This window comes from Euleptes europaea, chromosome 12 (genome assembly GCF_029931775.1).
Source record: "Euleptes europaea isolate rEulEur1 chromosome 12, rEulEur1.hap1, whole genome shotgun sequence".
NCBI classification, from domain to species: Eukaryota; Metazoa; Chordata; class Lepidosauria; order Squamata; family Sphaerodactylidae; genus Euleptes; species Euleptes europaea.
The window spans coordinates 64,591,780-64,609,206 of record NC_079323.1 but is presented as its reverse complement, the minus strand read 5'-3'; the positions used below and the strand labels follow the sequence as shown (position 1 = coordinate 64,609,206).

General features: G+C 46.1%; 1 protein-coding gene across 3 annotated transcripts in view; it reads right to left on the bottom strand.

Moving 5' to 3' along the window:
- PDE9A (phosphodiesterase 9A) overlaps positions 1–17,427 on the bottom strand; it is a 99,363-nt gene that overhangs the window by 44,189 nt on the left and 37,747 nt on the right. For all 3 annotated transcript variants that reach the window (XM_056858116.1, XM_056858117.1, XM_056858118.1), the window contains one exon: positions 1,701–1,755. In XM_056858116.1, the coding sequence (XP_056714094.1) occupies positions 1,701–1,755 (55 nt within the window). The remainder of the gene's footprint in view (positions 1–1,700; positions 1,756–17,427) is intronic.

Genomic DNA, 17,427 nt, shown 5'->3' with positions numbered 1-17,427 from the left:
AACGAGGTCTGGGCAACTGCTGTTATCTTCAGTGGGGTTGTTCTATGGCAGATGTATCAGTTCATTCTCTAATAGAGTGGTAGAAGGTTATCAGAGGGGGCTCGTTAGGATAAAGAGGTGAAAATCTGATTTTTGGTGTTAAAATGCACAAGCGAGACAAGTGCAGCCTGAATTGAGAATTCAGATGTCTTTTTATGGTTCTGATTGGCTCTAGTCAAAGGGCTGAGCTATAGAACTATTTAGCCATGCACCAACGAAGGATTCGTGGATCCAGCTGCCAAAATGTAGGCTATAAATAGATTCTGGCGAGTTCAGCAAGCCCATATAGCTGGGGGTTTGGCCGCTGCAAGCCCCCAATAAAATTTTGAAATCTGACCAATTACAGGGACATTTTGAGGCCACATGAAATGGGTATTAGAGCATATTCTAAGGTCAATATTAAGTAGTTCAACCCACTGGCTAAAATAGCCTTATTTTAATAACAAACGCTTAAAAAAAACTCCATCGGTTTTGTTAAAAAATTCACTCATTTTTTAAAAAAAGTTGCTTCAGGACCCCTTAAGATTAAGCTTCATTAGTTTCATAGTAGTTTCATTAGTTTCTGGGCTGGGGTCTTAAAGATTCTAAGCAGTGTACATAAATGCTTACTCTCTTAATGTAAATGTCTGATTTTGATTCTTGCTGAACTGATAATACTTCACCTAATGATGTGTTTATGCGTGTGTAAAGTACTATAAAGCCACAGCCAACAGCCAAGTCACAGCAAGGGGCTTTCAAGGCAAGTTAGAAGCAGAGGTGGTTGTCCATAGCGTTCCTCTGCAGAGTCTTCCTTGGTGGTCTCCCATCCAAGTACTGCCCCTGCTTAGTTTCCAAGATTTGATGAGATCGGGCTATACCATGCTGCCTTCCCTCCTAATGCTGAATCTACACTACATTAATTTTCAGTTGCTTGCAGTGATATTGAAGTGTTGAGTTCTTATGGTCTCAATCATTGGTTTTCAGGTTTTTAGCATCAGAGACCCTTTCATGTTGACTTGTCTGTCAAGGAGCCATTGCATATCTGCCATGGAATCCCTGCCTTTTGCAGAGGGTTCTGGGAAGTTTCTAAACTACACACAGGTCCAGCCTGTTGGGCCTCATTGTTGTTCCAGATGGAGTGAGAGTGAACCCTGGCACACCTCTTAACAGCTGTTAAAATGTGCAAGCTGTCTTCCCGAGGGAAGTGTTTCTACCACTACTGTCTTCTTATGGAAGAATCCCTAAGAGTCATCTGAAGACACAGGGGCCACGCACAGTCTGAAAAATCACTGGGATAGAACAGTTTTACAGGAGTGGAAAAACAGGCATCCTTTCCTCTCCAACAATGATTGTATCCATATAGGTGAGGAGTTTATTTTCTCATTTAAGTTAAAAGATGGAAGAACAAAGTGCAGGGGGATTCTGTACATGGTTACTCAGAAGTACATCTCTGTGGGTTCCGTGGAATTTTCTCCCAAATAAAGGTGCACATGATTGCATTAGTTCACATTTGTCTTCTTGACCAGTCTGTGTAAATGTCTCTGTGATTTAGGCATACCCTATTTGGTTCACTGAATAACCCCCCAAAAGCAGCAGGACCTATTCTAAAATATGCTATTCAGAGCTTGTTTTGTACAAATCTATACAAGACAATATCATAAACAACCTTGTAAACATTTTACCTTGAGAACTGTTCAACCACCTGGGCCAGCAAATTCTGGATCAATTCCTCTTTTTCTGTAAAAACACATGCAATAAAAAGAAAGCCATGAGATAATTATAAGAATATGGAAGAGAACAAATTCCAAATTCTACACTAACAACAAGACTCAAAAATATATATTTTTAGAAAACATAAGATTAGCCATTCCCTGCAAATCAATGCTTGTGAAGAGTTGCCACTGTGAAGAAGATCAAAGGTTTGAGTAATCCAACATCTTTTTTGTCATTGGGGTAACCGCAGGTGTTATGCAAACCTATAGAAAGGGGTCAGATGTTTGTTGATATTAAATTATGCTCTGAAGAATGAAGATTGATAGCCTTTATAAATCGTTTTCTCAGCAGTACAACTACAGGTGTTCTTTTTAGTCACACAATGGTCACTTTGAAAAGGAAAAAAAATTACTTCAGATACTGTTATATTTGAAGACTCCGTCTTCTTGGGTAACACTCTAAACCAGGGGTGGGGAACCTTTTTTCCGCCAAGGGCCATTTGGATATTTATAACATCATTCGGGGGCCATACAAAATTATCAACTTAAAAATTAGCTGACCAAGCCCAAAGCAGGCAGCTGCCCCTGATGACACCCCCCGCTGGTGTGGGCCCGAGTGGGAAAGGGTTAATACAATTTATTGGGCGGTCCTAGCAGCTCCATAGCTAACAACTCTTCTGCAAGGGGGGAAAAGGGCTCCTTTTCTCAGCAAAACAAACACCACCTTGAATAGAGGCTGTTCCTGTTCGCGGGAGGGGAACGGATCGCCAGTCTTAGATCCTTCTGAGCTAGAGATTTGCCAGGACCCATGAAGGGCCAGACCAAATGATTTTGAGGGCCTTAAACAGCCCCCCCGGCCCTGACGTTCCCCACCCCTGCTCTAAACTAAATTGTTGTTTTTTTCTTTCAGTCACAGATAAAACATTTATTTTGAGCCACCAGTCCTCAAACTTTCATTTTGTTAAAGTTCTAGTTATTTGAATCCACTATGTATTTCTCCAAGTACTCTTCCATTTCTGCAACTCTGCATAAAGAGCATTCTTTTTTATACAAAACTCAAGATAACAAACATATTCTACCTGTAGGAAAAAAGGATGCATTCTGCCAGTATTTTGTGAGGGTGGATGGGAAAATAATAGCAAATTTGCAAGTCATTTTGCTGTTATTTTCTTTAACATCCTCACAATATGCTTTTAACCTGTATACTTTGATAAGTCAGTGAAACACATTTTCATTTCTCCAGCTGATACATAGTACCTGTTCATTAATAACTACTCAAACTTATTTAAAAACAAAAAGAGGAGGAAGTGAGAGTGGAAAAAAAGGAAAAATATAAAAAAACTCAAAGCTACTTATTTTCCATGCCTGGAGACAATTAGGACAAATACTAATATAATGAATATATACTCACCTACTTAAAAAAGTGTATTTAATACTAGTCAAAGTGAGTACAAAACCTGACAAAATCAATTAGTCCCCTTTCTAAATAAGAAAACTGGTTCAGTAAAACAGGGAAACGCATAGCACAAAATGTACAGAGGGGTTCAGTCCACAGAATTTTGGATTGGAATATGAATTCAAATTCAATCACAGCCAAGATTGTACTGGACAAATGTCTCCCAGTCTCCGTCAGTGGGGCGAAGGATCCAGAGAAATGCAAGCCAAAATCACACAGGTCTGCAAAACTGAAAGAACAATCTATTTCAAAAGACTGTTGAAAGGATGAATGAGGTTATTGTAAAATGCCTTGCAAACTTACTTCAAAATAAGTTATAAGGGCCTTTGACCTCATTATAGAGACAGCAAGTCCTCATCTAAAAAACATACGATTGAAGTAGCCACTATAAAAAGGGCACCAAACATATTGCAAAGTATATTTCAAAATGAAAGTGAATAGCTTGAAGTGGGAGTGGGAGGAAGTATTAGACAGAGCTCGGTAGCTTTCAGCTGTGTGTAGAACACTTGATATGTACTGATTATGAGAAAGCCAGTGTGGGGTACAGTGGTTATAGTGCCTGACTGGAACTTGGGAGAATAAGGGTCCAAACCCCTACTCAGACAGGAAGCTTAATGGGTGAGTTACTCTCTTTCCAACTTAATGTTCCTCCCAAGGATGGGGTGGGGGACAGAAAAGCATGCCTGCCACCATGATCTCCATGGAGAAATAGTGGGATAAAAACATAAGAGTTTGCAGTCATAATAATACTAATAATAAACTTTTATTTATATCCCACTCTCCCCCGATAACACCGGGCTCAGGGCGGCTAACTTAAGAATTAAATACACATAATTAAATACATATTAAGTTGCAGGTTTCCACTTTAATTGGAAGGCACTACAGAAATGCCAGAGGACAGAATTAATCTTCAGAACTATCTTGGTGAACCAACAACAATCTAATGTTCAAGAAAATCACAGAAAAATAAAACACCAACTTCCAAGATGTATGATAATTAAGCAACTGCTTTAAAGAAGGATTGGGGAATAATTATGGTTGATAATAGAAGGGATGCATTCAGCGGTGTGTTGAGTGATCAAAACATGCTGATGAGCAGAATAATATCAAGACCGAAAGAAATACTGCCCCTCTGCTTGGCATAGGTTAGATGATGGCTACATCTCTGTGCGAACATCTGCCCCCATTGTTTAAGTAACCTTATTTGACAAAGCATTAAGGATTCAGAAGAGAGTAGATGAGTGTTCTTCCACCCCTGCCACTTGTAATATGATCCATACTTAAAATGGCTTTTAGCAGTGCAGGATTACTCTGGAAATGACATTGAGGCTTCCTTACCAGTGATAAGCAGGGCTGGAGTGCCTTGCCTTAATTCCAAATAGCTTGCCTGTTCCCTCTAGCAATGGATATTCCCTGACACCACGCTGAAACAGCGGTCCATTTGTTCCCCACGGCAGCATGGAATTATCAGTGCACCCAAAGATGAGGGAGGGAAATTTTGCAGTTGTATATTTCATCAGGAAAATTAAATTCATACACGCAATGTTTACTGATGAATCCAATCACCTACTGGGAGCAAGGACATTTATGAATGCCCATGTCAAGCCTTCCCCTGGCCTCTTAGGCTTCTGCAACCTTGGAAAATCCCCCTGGATCTCTCTCTGATTTTCTTTGCACAGGAAAAAACACCCCAATTATAATGGGAAAATATGCTTTGCTTTCATACAGATATGAAATGTACAAAAGCCTGTTGCATAACAAGCATAATAAACATTTATACACAGTGGTGTTCTTTTTAAAAAAATAATTTTTTTATTTTTTTTCCAAATTTGTTCATATTCAATTACAAATATCCATTAACAAATTATACAGTATACAAAACTTTTTCTTATCATAACTAACATATATATCTTTGACTTCCCCTCTCCCCTCCTCTGTCTCTTTATTATCATTGTTGCTCTCTTTGCATCTATTGTCTAATTCTTTATAATAAATCACCCATATCATTTACTTGTAAATATAATTAATACATATATTTTCTTAATTATTTCAGCATATCTGAATTAGATCAAAATATATCCCTTAATATCACAATTAAATTCATTCCTACAATATTTTGTCCATGCCTCCCATTCTGCCACAAATTCAATGTCTTCTTTTTGATTTATTAATGCTGTAAGTTTTGCCATTTCAGCTAGTTCCATCATTTTATCTATCCACTCAGTCTTATTTGGTATCTCGGTCATTTTCCATTTCTTAGCATAAACCAATCTAGCGGCTGTGGTGGCATACATCAAAAACGATCTCTGAGTCACTATGGTATCCGGTATTATACTTAACAGCATCATCTCCAGTGTTTTAGGGATGTTTTGTTGTAATATCAACCTTAATTCATTATAAATCATATCCCAAAAATTCTTTGCCTTCTCACATAGCCACCAAATATGATGAAAGGAACCCACTACTTCTTGACATTTCCAACAATTTGGTGACATATTTCCATACATTTTGGCTAATTGTTTTGGTGTTAGACACCATCTATAAATCATTTTATATATATTATCTCTCAGTGATTGTGAACACATATGTTTCATGTCCTTTGACCAGAGTCTTTCCCATTTATACATATGGATATCATGTCCCAAGGTCTGTGCCCATGTTATCATCGTTGGTTTAACTTGGTCTTGTTCTGTATACAAAATCAATAACATCTTATACATTTTTGATATTAAATGTTTATTATTATCTAACAACATTCGTTGAAAAGATGATTTATCTTTAATAAAGCCTAACTTCATATCTTGTATAAATACAGACTGTATTTGATGATATTGAAACCAAGTGATGTATTCCTTCAGTTCTTCATATTCTTTTAGGGCATATTTATTGTCCTTCCATACCAGTAAATCTTGATAGGTAAAAAATTGTACTGGTCTCAATGGTCTCAATGTCAACATCTCTTGCGTAGAGATCCATAATGGTGTTCTAGGTTCCAAAAGATGTTTATATTTTAGCCAAATTTTAATTAACGAAGATTTAACAATGTGATGCTGAAAAGCTTATGAATTTTAAGTTTGTCATATCATAAATAACCATGCCACCCATACCCATTGTCATAGCCTTCCAAGTCCAACAATCGATTATTTTTTAATTGAATCCAATCTTTTAGCCATACTAAAGCTGATGCTTCTGCATATAGTCTGGTAAAGCAAAACCTCCTCTTTCTTTAGAGTCAACCAAGTATTTATAGGCAATTCTAGACTTTTTCCCTTGCCATATAAAATTAAGCAAGTCCTTTCTCCAAACATCAAAGTATCTAGAGTGTTCCACTATTGGTAAGTTCTGAAATAAAAAAAGTAACCTTGGTAGAATGTTCATTTGGGTTACTGAAATGCGGCCCAGTAATGAAATGTTTTTATTGGACCATACTATCATATCTCTTTTAACAGATTCCTAAAGTTTCACATAGTTGTTCTCCAGTGACACAGTGGTGTTCTCAAAACATGGAGGTGCTCCGAGTCCTCCAGCATACTGCTACAATGACAGCTGTTAATTGTACAGTACAACACAGACTCCCTTATGCTATTTATTCGCTGAACACCTGCATCCAGCTGGAGAGACTCTCTCATCTGCTTTGTCTACAGAAGCAGATTAGGAAGCAAAGAAGTGAACTGCTGCTGCTCAGTTGCATGATGGTTAGCAGTGCTGAAAGCCAAAATGAAGTAGATGTTTGCTTCCCATATGGATTGCTTGTATGTTATAATTTACATTGATTTCTATGCTACTTATCCCCTCCCTCAACAACTTGCATAACTTTGTTTGCAATGGTTTGATTACATTTCAAAAACTTACTCTACATTTTAAGCACCACAGTTGCAAAGCCAGCAAATGTTTCATGCCACATTGTGTCAGTTCGTGCTGATTTAAGACAAACTTGGCTTATTGTTGGGGGTCTGTGATTGGATCCTTTCAGGTAGCTTGACCTTAAAAAAGCATCTGCTGGTGGGGACCGCAAGCTCGATCAGGGCCGTGGTGGTTCTTTTTTTAAATAAGCAGTTTCTCTACGCAAACTTACCCTGCCCTCATCATGGCTGCAATAAGCCCAGGAAGGAAAACAAGACAGGCAGCACAAGGTGCTTGTCTGTTTTGTCTAAAAGCCTAATGGAAGTCCAGGTGGGCAATTTCAATTGCAGTGGGAAAAGAAATAAACTTTTCCTTGCCCCAGTACCACATTCTAGCTCCCCCCTTCCCACACATCTGCTTTTTAAAGATAAAATAAACACCGGGGGCCCAGTCATAAGTGCACATATGTGAGCATATTGCATCAGAATGCAATCCATGCAGTTTGTTCAAAGCGAATCCTTTGAGTTGGAGAGAGGATTTCTGTTAAAGCCAGGTGAAGATTAGAGTTTGGATGGCTGATATGTTCTGACACTTGACTTTCATGTTCTTTCTTCTATTAGAGTATTTCCAACACATTCCTTGGGTGAGAAAACTGGCCCTATACGGTCAAGTAGCATTAGTGTATTTGACTACAGAGATGAGTAGTTTGGATGACAGAGTCCAAGGTCCTGGAGTGGAAGAAGAAGGCTTGCAAAGTATCTGTTGTAGCTCAGTTCATTGTTGAAAGAATGGAAAGTTGATCTTGCATTCATTAGAGGCAAGTGCCTCAGAATCCCTTAACTGACTTCACACAATTAAAAAGTGTGAAGGCAAGCACATCTCACATAAGAACTGCCTGTTCTGGATCCAACAAAGGATCCAATCCAATCCATCATTCCAATAGAGGCTAGACAGATATCCCAGGAAGCTCACCAGGAGAGCAAATGGAGATTGCCTTCTCACTTGCTCCCCAAAAGTTGGGAATCTGATTAATACTGCCTCTGAACACAGGCTATAGATGATTAAAACCTCTTCTTTTAGACAGCCATATTAATATACTATAATATTTTCAATAGTTTCTAAAATTAAGAGTCCCACTGTACTCTTAATATGAGAACAAAACTAACACCTCAGTTCTCTATCTGTTTTTTAAAAAAATGAACAAACAAACACAGCAACTGGATTCCAGCAAATTTTGAGTACTGAAACTAATGGCTGTACATCACCTTCAGCTTAATTGTGTCATGCATCAATACACTGTGTTCTATTTTGTGCACACTTGCTTAAGAGTAAGTCCTATTGTGCTCAGTGGGACTAACTTCTGAGTAAACAGGCACAGGACTAGAGTGACTCCAAGTTACTATTTTAACTGCCCATTTCCTGATGACTATAAGAAATTAAAGTTTAAACGAGCCAAATGCTCTTAAGTCTGGTTTTTATACTGCAAACATAACATTAAAACTAGTAGTCTGCCCTATTTGTTCTCTATAGTCTTAATGTATGTAACAATACAAAGAAGACATCAACAAAATGAACACCATAAAGCATGCATTTCATCCAAACTACATTTTCCTAATGTATATAAAAAGGTAAATTGCTATTTTGTTTTGTGGTTTTGGCAAAGATTTGACTTAAGATTTGAATCATTTTGACCCTAAAATGGAGCAATCACTCAAAACACAAAATCCGAGCGGTTCCTATAAGATCCTATTTTATTTCATTTTTATTAAGCAGTCCCAAACGGCAACAAGCAGAACAGTAAATTAAAAGATTAGTTCTAGTCAAGAAAATAACTTTCACTTATTGAAGAAAGCAGTTTCAACTTCTGCTGGAAATCCAGGGGCAGAAACTAAATAAACAACACATTTTAAATTAAAAATAGCAGGAAAGATTTGTTGCTGCTTACCGTATGCCAGGCCAACGCAAACATAAACTCTGAAACCTGTGGAGCCCAAATCCATTACCTCTCAGAACTTTGCCAGTGGCTGAAGCAGACAAGAGAGTGACAAGGTCCTATAAACATGATGGAATAAAAAGGAAGACAAAACCCACCCCTAAATGTTCCACTTTCTTTCCCTCTCGCTGTCAAAACTCACTCGAAGTACTAGCACATTCTGATCCAGAGACCAGTCAACTGCAGCCTGATGTTTATAGATGTAATAAAAGAATGAAGACATATGTTTTTATAACCCCGGGAGTACAGTAAAGATATATGACTAACAAAGGCAGTTCCTCTTGTCTTAAAGAGACAAAGGTCCCTTTTCCCCAGCATTTACATTAACTCTTTACTTCATTCCTTGTCTCCTATTGCCTTCTAAGAAATGGGAATAATTTTTTCTACTACTGCTACTACATTTAAATGCCCTTTTGATTCTGCAAAATGATTTTAGTGAGGAGAGGAGATCAGGGTTGCCAACATTTCTTCTTTTCTGCAGTGTTTTTTTTACCAACTATGTGAAAAGAAGCAAAAATTCAACAAGTGAAGCTTTCTCTATTTGCAGGCTGGGGAAACCTTTGCTGGCACTGCTATTAACCAGACAAGATTGCTGCCAGAAAATGGTTGGGAAACCTAATGAAATTAGTCACCATTTTTTCCATGTTAAAGCCAGGGAACTGAGAGTGAATTCTACAAAGCCATGTGAATTCCTGGCAGATGTCCACCCAGATCTAAGTCAAACTCCCAAGACCAAGGTGTACACTCCTGTAAGGGTCTGTAAGCTTTTGCTTTGTGTGTCCCCCCCCCCCCCGGGCTCGTAAAAGCAGTCCAGGCCTTTTGCCTTTCCTTGGTTCAGGCGCTGCGTCCAGCAGGCCCCAGGTTGGAATGTCTCTTCCCACCATCCACCTCCCTTGCTCTCTCCGACTCCCTCCCACCAGCTATGGCCTTGGTGTGTAGATAGCAATAACGAGCTTCCTGAGATCTTTGATGTTCCTGTACCATGCACAATTATCTCGTAGATTCCCATAACATACATTTGACATCTGCTTCCCTGTAGGGGTTATAATTCTGTCTTTGTGAAATTGCTAGCACTTGCAACTTTGCCATTGTAAGGCCTATACTAACCTGAAGCTTCCAATAAAGTTCCTTGGTTCTGCATGACCGTCTGAGCAAGTGATTTTATGGAGTTTGCACAGGGAGGTTGGGAACCCTCACATTAAGTTGCAAGTCCTCTGCCTCGTTGTCCTGCTCCTGTACCGTTCTTGGACAGCTATGGCAGGCAACGGGGATGACAACGACAAGAAGGACAGCACCGTACCCAAGCAGCCCGATCCGGCCCCTTCGGAAGGGAAGTCGACTGGGAAGACGCCCAGTGGAGCTGACTCGGGATCGGGTCTGGGTACAAAGCCCAAGTCTACCCGCTTGAATACCTGGCTGGAGTCTCCCCGGGGTTGGTCGCTCCCGCAGAGCGACGCGCGGTCACGATGGACTGCGGTTCACGGGTTGGGGTTCGAGGACGATCCCGCCCGAAAGGAAGCCCTGCTGCTTCACCAGATGGATGAGGAGCGGCAGCACTGGCAGGAGGAGCGCCAGGAATTACTGGACCGGATGGATGCCATGAACGCGGTGATTCTGGACATGGCTCAAGCCATGGACGACCTGAAGGTACCGACGCCACCCGTGGCTCCGGCGGATGGAGGGCAGCAACCAGGCCCACCGGTGGCTCCTGCACCTCCCATCCGTCCCGCTCCACCGGCCCGCCGAGACCTGAAGATCACGTATGACGGGTCGAGTGACCAGCTGACGTTTTTTATGGTACAAGTGGACATTTTTATGCGGGAACAGGCCCGGACCTTTACCTCAGAAGAATCCCGGGTCCAATACGTGGCGTCTCTTCTACAGGGTGAGGCGGCCGCCTGGATGGTACTGCAGTATGAGCTCCGCTCCCCGGTCTTGCGAAGTCTTGATGACTTCATGATCGTCCTTCGACACCGTTTCGAGGACCCGCATTTGGGTGAGCGAGCAAAAACCGCCTTGCTACAACTGCGTCAAGGGACTAAGTCGGTCACGCAGTATGCAAGCGAATTTCAGTCACTCTCGAGTAAAATTTTGGACTGGAGTGAAGCTACCAGGGTGCAGTATTTCCGCAAAGGTTTGAACCCGGAATTGCAACACTGGGCTTTCATGCAAGGTAACCCTCCTGATGTTGAAGGGTGGGTTCGTCACGCCGCTGACATCGAGAACCGAAAGCAGCTGCTGCTCCTGTCCCGGCAACGCACCAGACGGGAGACCAAGACCCGTGGAGACAGGCCCGGCGGTCCGAAGGACTCTCGTCCCCCCTCGGGGGGAGGACCATCCGTGACCGAACGCCGCAAACGCTTTGAGAGCGGGGTGTGAGGGCCATGTGTTTCTGACTGCTCCAGGCTCCTCATTCCCACCCCTTTGAACTCGTAAGGAACAGTTCACACCTCCCCGTGCCTTCCTGGGTCTCACGTCCCATCTATCTTGCCCAGGTGCCAGCTCTCCCTCCCCTGCTGCGCTTACTGCCTCCACTCCCTCAGGCCGAGTCCGGCCTTGAAGTGCTGATAGCCCTCACTGTCTCCTTGGGACTGTTTGATGTTTTGTATTGCACCAATCTGTCTTGCAGTTTCTCACAACAGGAGTGTGAACCTTTTGCCCTGTAGTAGATATATACTGTAACCCCGATAAGCTAGTTCACTTGTAACTTTGAATCCGTGTCTGCTCATATCTTCTGAAGCCTTCAATAAATCCTTTGTTTCTGCATCAAGTCTGAGCAAGTGATTTGGCGAAGTAGCACAGGGGATTGGGACTCTCACATTAAGTTACAAGTCCCTGCCTTTTTCGCTCTGCACCTGTACCGCACGAGACAGCGATGCAAGGCGAGGAGGATCCCACTACCCCCCCCGGTTCGCCGGACAAGCGCGAGGCACCGGTGCTTCCAGACCCTAAGGAGGAGGAAGCCAAGCGGAAGATACCCGTGGTCCCTAAGCCGGGACCGGACTTGGGTACGAAGCCCAAGAACCCTTTCAACTCCTGGCTGGACTCCCCCAAGGACTGGTCGCTCTCACGGACCGAGGCGAAACACCGCCGCTTGGCTTTATCCGGCACGGGACTCGAAGGCGACCTCGCACGAAGGGAGGCCCTGATGGAGGAGGAACGGAGGCAATGGCAAGAGGAGCGCCAGACCATGCTGGCACGCATGGATACCATGCAGGCTGTGATGGGCCAGATGGCAGCCGCTCTGGACGCGCTGAAGGTACAGCCGCCCCCCGGTAACCCCCCAGACGGGGCACCGGTAACCCCTCCCGTCCCTCCTAGCGCCCCGACCCGCCGTGACCTGAAGATCACGTACGATGGGTCGGGGGATCAGTTGACTTTCTTTTTAGTCCAAGTGGACATTTTTATGCGTGAGCAGGGCCGGACCTTCACCTCCGAGGAGTCCCGGGTCCAGTACGTGGCCTCCCTCTTGCAAGGCGAGGCGGCAGCCTGGATGGTGCTGCAGTACGAACTCCGCTCCCCTGTACTAAGGAGTCTAGATGAGTTTATGGTTGCTCTCCGGAACCGGTTCGAGGACCCGAACCTGGGGGAGCGGGCTAAGGCCAACTTGATGCAGCTGCGCCAAGGGACAAAGTCGGTGGCGCAGTATGCAAGCGAATTCCAGTCCCTATCGAGTAGGATCTTGGATTGGAGTGAAGCCACCCGGGTGCAGTGCTTCAGGGAGGGATTGAACCCGGACCTGCAACACTGGGCTTTCATGCAGGGTAATCCCCCTGATGTCGAGGGTTGGGTACGCCATGCGGCAGACATTGAAAATCGTAAGCAACTACTGAATCTGTCCAAGCAGCGTACCAGTCGCGATCTTCAGCGGCGAGGGGACAAACCAGGCGGGCCCCGAGATCCCCGAGCACCGGGCGGCGGCGGCCCCTCGGCCGCTGAACGCCGCAAACGCTTCGAAGCGGGGGTGTGCTTGGTATGCGGAGGCAAAGGCCACTTCGCCTCGCAATGCCCGTCCCGTACCGGGCGTCCTCCTCCGCCCCGTCTGACCGAGCCGGAGAAAGCCCCGGCGGAGGGCCAACCTCGACGCCGGAGTAGTGCTCCCGGACGCCGGAGCGCACCCTCGGCGCTGCACGCGCGCACCCAAGAAGAAGCTTCCACTTCCTCCGGTCCATCGGGATCCCGGATTACAAATGCCACCTTTGACTCCGCCGAGTCACGGAATACAATTACCCCATCTCCTTCGTCCAGCGAGGAGGAAGAGTGGGAGATGCCGGCAAAAAACGCCGTCGGTCTGCTGTAAGAGGGGCTCCACAGCAGACCGTTCCGATTGTTGTGCAAGGAGCTCCCCCAATGGTAAGCGCCCAAGAGGAAAATGTGTATATCAGAGTCCACCTTTCCCTAGCCAAGGGAGGCCTGAGATTAGAGTTTCCCGCCTTAGTTGACTCCGGGTGCGCCCGGACTTTAATGAGTGAGGAAGTTGCCAAGATGTTACACGTCAGGCGCAAACGGCTCCCGACCCCCCTCCGTTTTTCACAAATGGACGGTAGTGACTTTAAAAAAGGGCCGGTTACCCACCGCACCACGGCAGTGGTCATGGCCGTTGGGGAACATTGGGAAAGACTTTATTTTACCATCGCCCCCATTGTAGCCCCCGTGGTGTTAGGGATGAATTGGTTGCGAGGACATAATCCCTCCATAGACTGGGTTAAACGGACGCTTACTTTCCCCGAGGACCCCTGCCTTCTACACGAAAAGGACCAGGTATTCTGCACCCCAGCCGCCGCGTTGGTGGGCTCCCCGGCGCCTGTTACCGCTCCGCCCCAGCTACCCTCCGAATATGCACAGTTCGCGGATGTATTCGATGTGAGGGAATGTGATGAACTGCCCCCACACCGAGAAACCGACTGCGCCATTGAGATTGTGGGGGAAGGCAAGCTGTCCAAGGGAAAGGTTTATCCCATGAGCCCTAATGAGAAAGCGGTCTTACGGGACTACCTGGACACCAACTTAGCCCGGGGTTTTATCCGTCCGTCTAAAGCCCCGTATTCTGCCCCTGCTTTCTTCGTCAAGAAGAAGACAGGGGATTTGAGATTGTGCATTGACTTTCGCAGGCTGAACGCTGTCACGCAGTCTAACCCTTACCCCCTCCCTCTCATTCCAGACCTGCTAGCACAATTGAAGGAGGGCCGAATTTTCACCAAATTGGATTTGGTGGAAGCCTACCACCGCATCCGTATCAAGGAGGGGGATGAACCCAAGACAGCCTTCTCCAGCTGTTTTGGCATGTTTGAATACTTAGTCATGCCGTTCGGACTTTCTGGGGCTCCCAGCGTATTCATGCAATTGATTAATGATGTATTACATGATTTGCTATTTCGTGGGGTGGTAGTGTTTTTAGATGACATTCTCATTTATTCGGAAACTATGGAAGAACATGTCCGTCTGGTGCGTGAGGTTCTCCAGCGGCTTAGGGACCATAAATTGTATGCTAAAGTGTCCAAGTGTGAATTTCACCAACCTTCCATAACATTCTTGGGGTATGTCATCTCTCACCACGGTCTGGAGATGGACCCCGACAAGGTTCGGGCGGTTAAGGATTGGGAACCCCCCTCCACACACCGACAGTTACAGCAATTTCTGGGGTTTGCCAATTTCTACCGCAACTTTATCCCCAACTTCGCCCAGGTGGCCCTTCCCCTCACTTCCCTCTTGCGCACCAAGGGAAAAGGGGCAAACGCCGCTCTGCCTTCCGCCCGTTTGCAGTGGTCTCCTCCTTGTCAGCAGGCCTTTGATAATTTAAAACTGCTCTTTTCGTCCGAACCGGTCCTGGCCCACCCGGACTGCAACAAACCTTTCGTAGTCCAGGTGGACGCCTCGGATGTAGCTATGGGAGGGGCGCTGCTGCAACGGGAAGGCGGCGGCGCCTTACGGCCGTGCGCCTACTTCTCTAAGAAGTTTTCCCAGTCCGAGATTAACTGGGCCATTTGGGAGAAGGAGGCGGCCGCAGTCAAGCATGCTCTCACCATTTGGAGGCACTTCCTGGAGGGAGCAGAGAGTCCATTTGAGGTGTGGACCGATCACAAGAATTTGGAGGCTCTCAAAGGAGCCCGAAAGCTCAACGCGAAACAAATTCGTTGGGCTCAGTTTTTTGCCAAATTCCGGTTCACACTCAAACATGTTCCCGGTAAAGAGAATGCCCTGGCCGATGCTCTGTCCCGACTGCCCCAGTACCGCAATGATTTTGACCGTCCGGTGGACTCCGTTTACCCCCGAAAAACGAGGGGAAGTCCAGGGACTGGCCGTCACCACCAGAGCGCAAGCTCGCTCGCCCGGCGATCCCTTGCTCAAGGGAATCCCAGAGGCGTTTCAGCAGCGCCTCCGGGACGCTTCCTTACAGGAGGCGGAGCAGCAGGCTCTCCCTTCCGGCATGGAGCAGCAAGGCTCCTGGTGGACACTAGGGGGAAAACTTTATGTCCCGGCGCCTCTCCGCAAGGAGGTGTTGGAATTAGTCCACGGCGCCAAACTTGCGGGTCACTTTGGCTTCGTAAAAACCCTACACCTTGTAAGACGGCAATTTTGGTGGCCTAGCATGAGGGCCGACGTGGAACTGTACGTGCGCAGCTGCCCCACCTGCGCCACGGCCAAGAAAAGAATGGGAAAGCCTCCCGGGCTTTTGAAACCCTTGGAAATCCCCTCCCGACCCTGGGAGGTGATAGCCATGGACTTTATCACCGATCTGCCTCCCAGCCGGGGCAAGACGGTACTCTGGGTAATCACGGACCTGTTCTCCAAACAGGTCCACTTTGTGCCCTGTGCCGGGCTCCCCTCGGCCCAGGGACTGGCCAGGTTGTTTATCACCCATGTCCTCAGGCTTCACTCGGTCCCCAGGAAGGTTCTCTCCGAAAGGGGGGTTCAGTTTGTTGCCAAGTTCTGGCGGGCCTTCCTAAGATTGATGGGGGTGGAAGAGCAAGGACTCTCTTCGGCCTACCACCCGCAGACCGATGGGCAAACCGAACGAGTGAATGCAGTGGTTGAATGTTACCTCAGGTGTTATGTCAATTATCACCAAGACGATTGGGTTGACCTGCTGCCTTTTGCTGAGTATGCGTATAACAATGCTCCCCATTCCTCAACGGGGTTTAGCCCTTTCCAGGTGGTGTACGGGACAGACTTTGGCCCCTTCGGCTCCACTCCCGTCACCCTGAACTCGAGGCGGTACCCGAAGTTCAGGAGTGGGTGCAAGTAGTCCGGTCCTCTTGGCCCTGGTTACAAAAGAACCTTGAACGAGCCAAGCGTAAATACAAAGAGCAAGCAGACAAGCATCGCTCCCCGGGGTGGGAACTCAAGGTGGGAGAACAGGTTTATCTCTCCACAAAAAACCTGCGCTCTCTCCGACCTTGCAAAAAACTCAATGATCGTTACGTGGGTCCCTTCCCCATATCCCGGGTGATCAACGAGGTCACGGTGGAATTGGACCTTCCGAAGACTTTGCGGGGCGTCCACCCCGTCTTCCATATTAGTCTACTCAAACCCTACGTAGCCGCTCCTCAATTCCATCCCCCACCCAAACCTGAACTGCCGACAGTTGTGGGAGGGGATACACACTTGGAAGTGTCCAAGGTCTTAGACAGCAAGTGGAAAAAGGGAAAACTGTTCTACTTTGTCCGATGGAAACATCTGGGTCCTGCGCACGATGAATGGGTTGCAGCCCCCCACATGGCGGCCACATGGCGGCCCCTCGCCTCATTCAGGAGTTTCATTGCGCTTATCCGACCTCGCGGGAGGGGGGCCTTAAGGGGGGCAGAATGTGAGGGCCATGTGTTTCTGACTGCTCCAGGCTCCTCATTCCCACCCCTTTGAACTCGTAAGGAACAGTTCACACCTCCCCGTGCCTTCCTGGGTCTCACGTCCCATCTATCTTGCCCAGGTGCCAGCTCTCCCTCCCCTGCTGCGCTTCCTGCCTCCACTCCCTCAGGCTGAGTCCGGCCTTGAAGTGCTGATAGCCCTCACTGTCTCCTTGGGACTGTTTGATGTTTTGTATTGCACCAATCTGTCTTGCAGTTTCTCACAACAGGAGTGTGAACCTTTTGCCCTGTAGTAGATATATACTGTAACCCCGATAAGCTAGTTCACTTGTAACTTTGAATCTGTGTCTGCTCATATCTTCTGAAGCCTTCAATAAATCCTTTGTTTCTGCATCAAGTCTGAGCAAGTGATTTGGCAAAGTAGCACAGGGGGAAGAGGACACTTTGCGAGGGGAAGAGGACACGTTTGCGGGGGAAGAGGACACTTTGCCTCTCAATGCCCTTCCCGACCTGGACGTCCGGGACCGTCTCGTACGGCAATGACCGAACCTGAGAAGCCCCCTCCTGAGGGGCAACCTCGCCGCCGGAGCGGCGCACCGA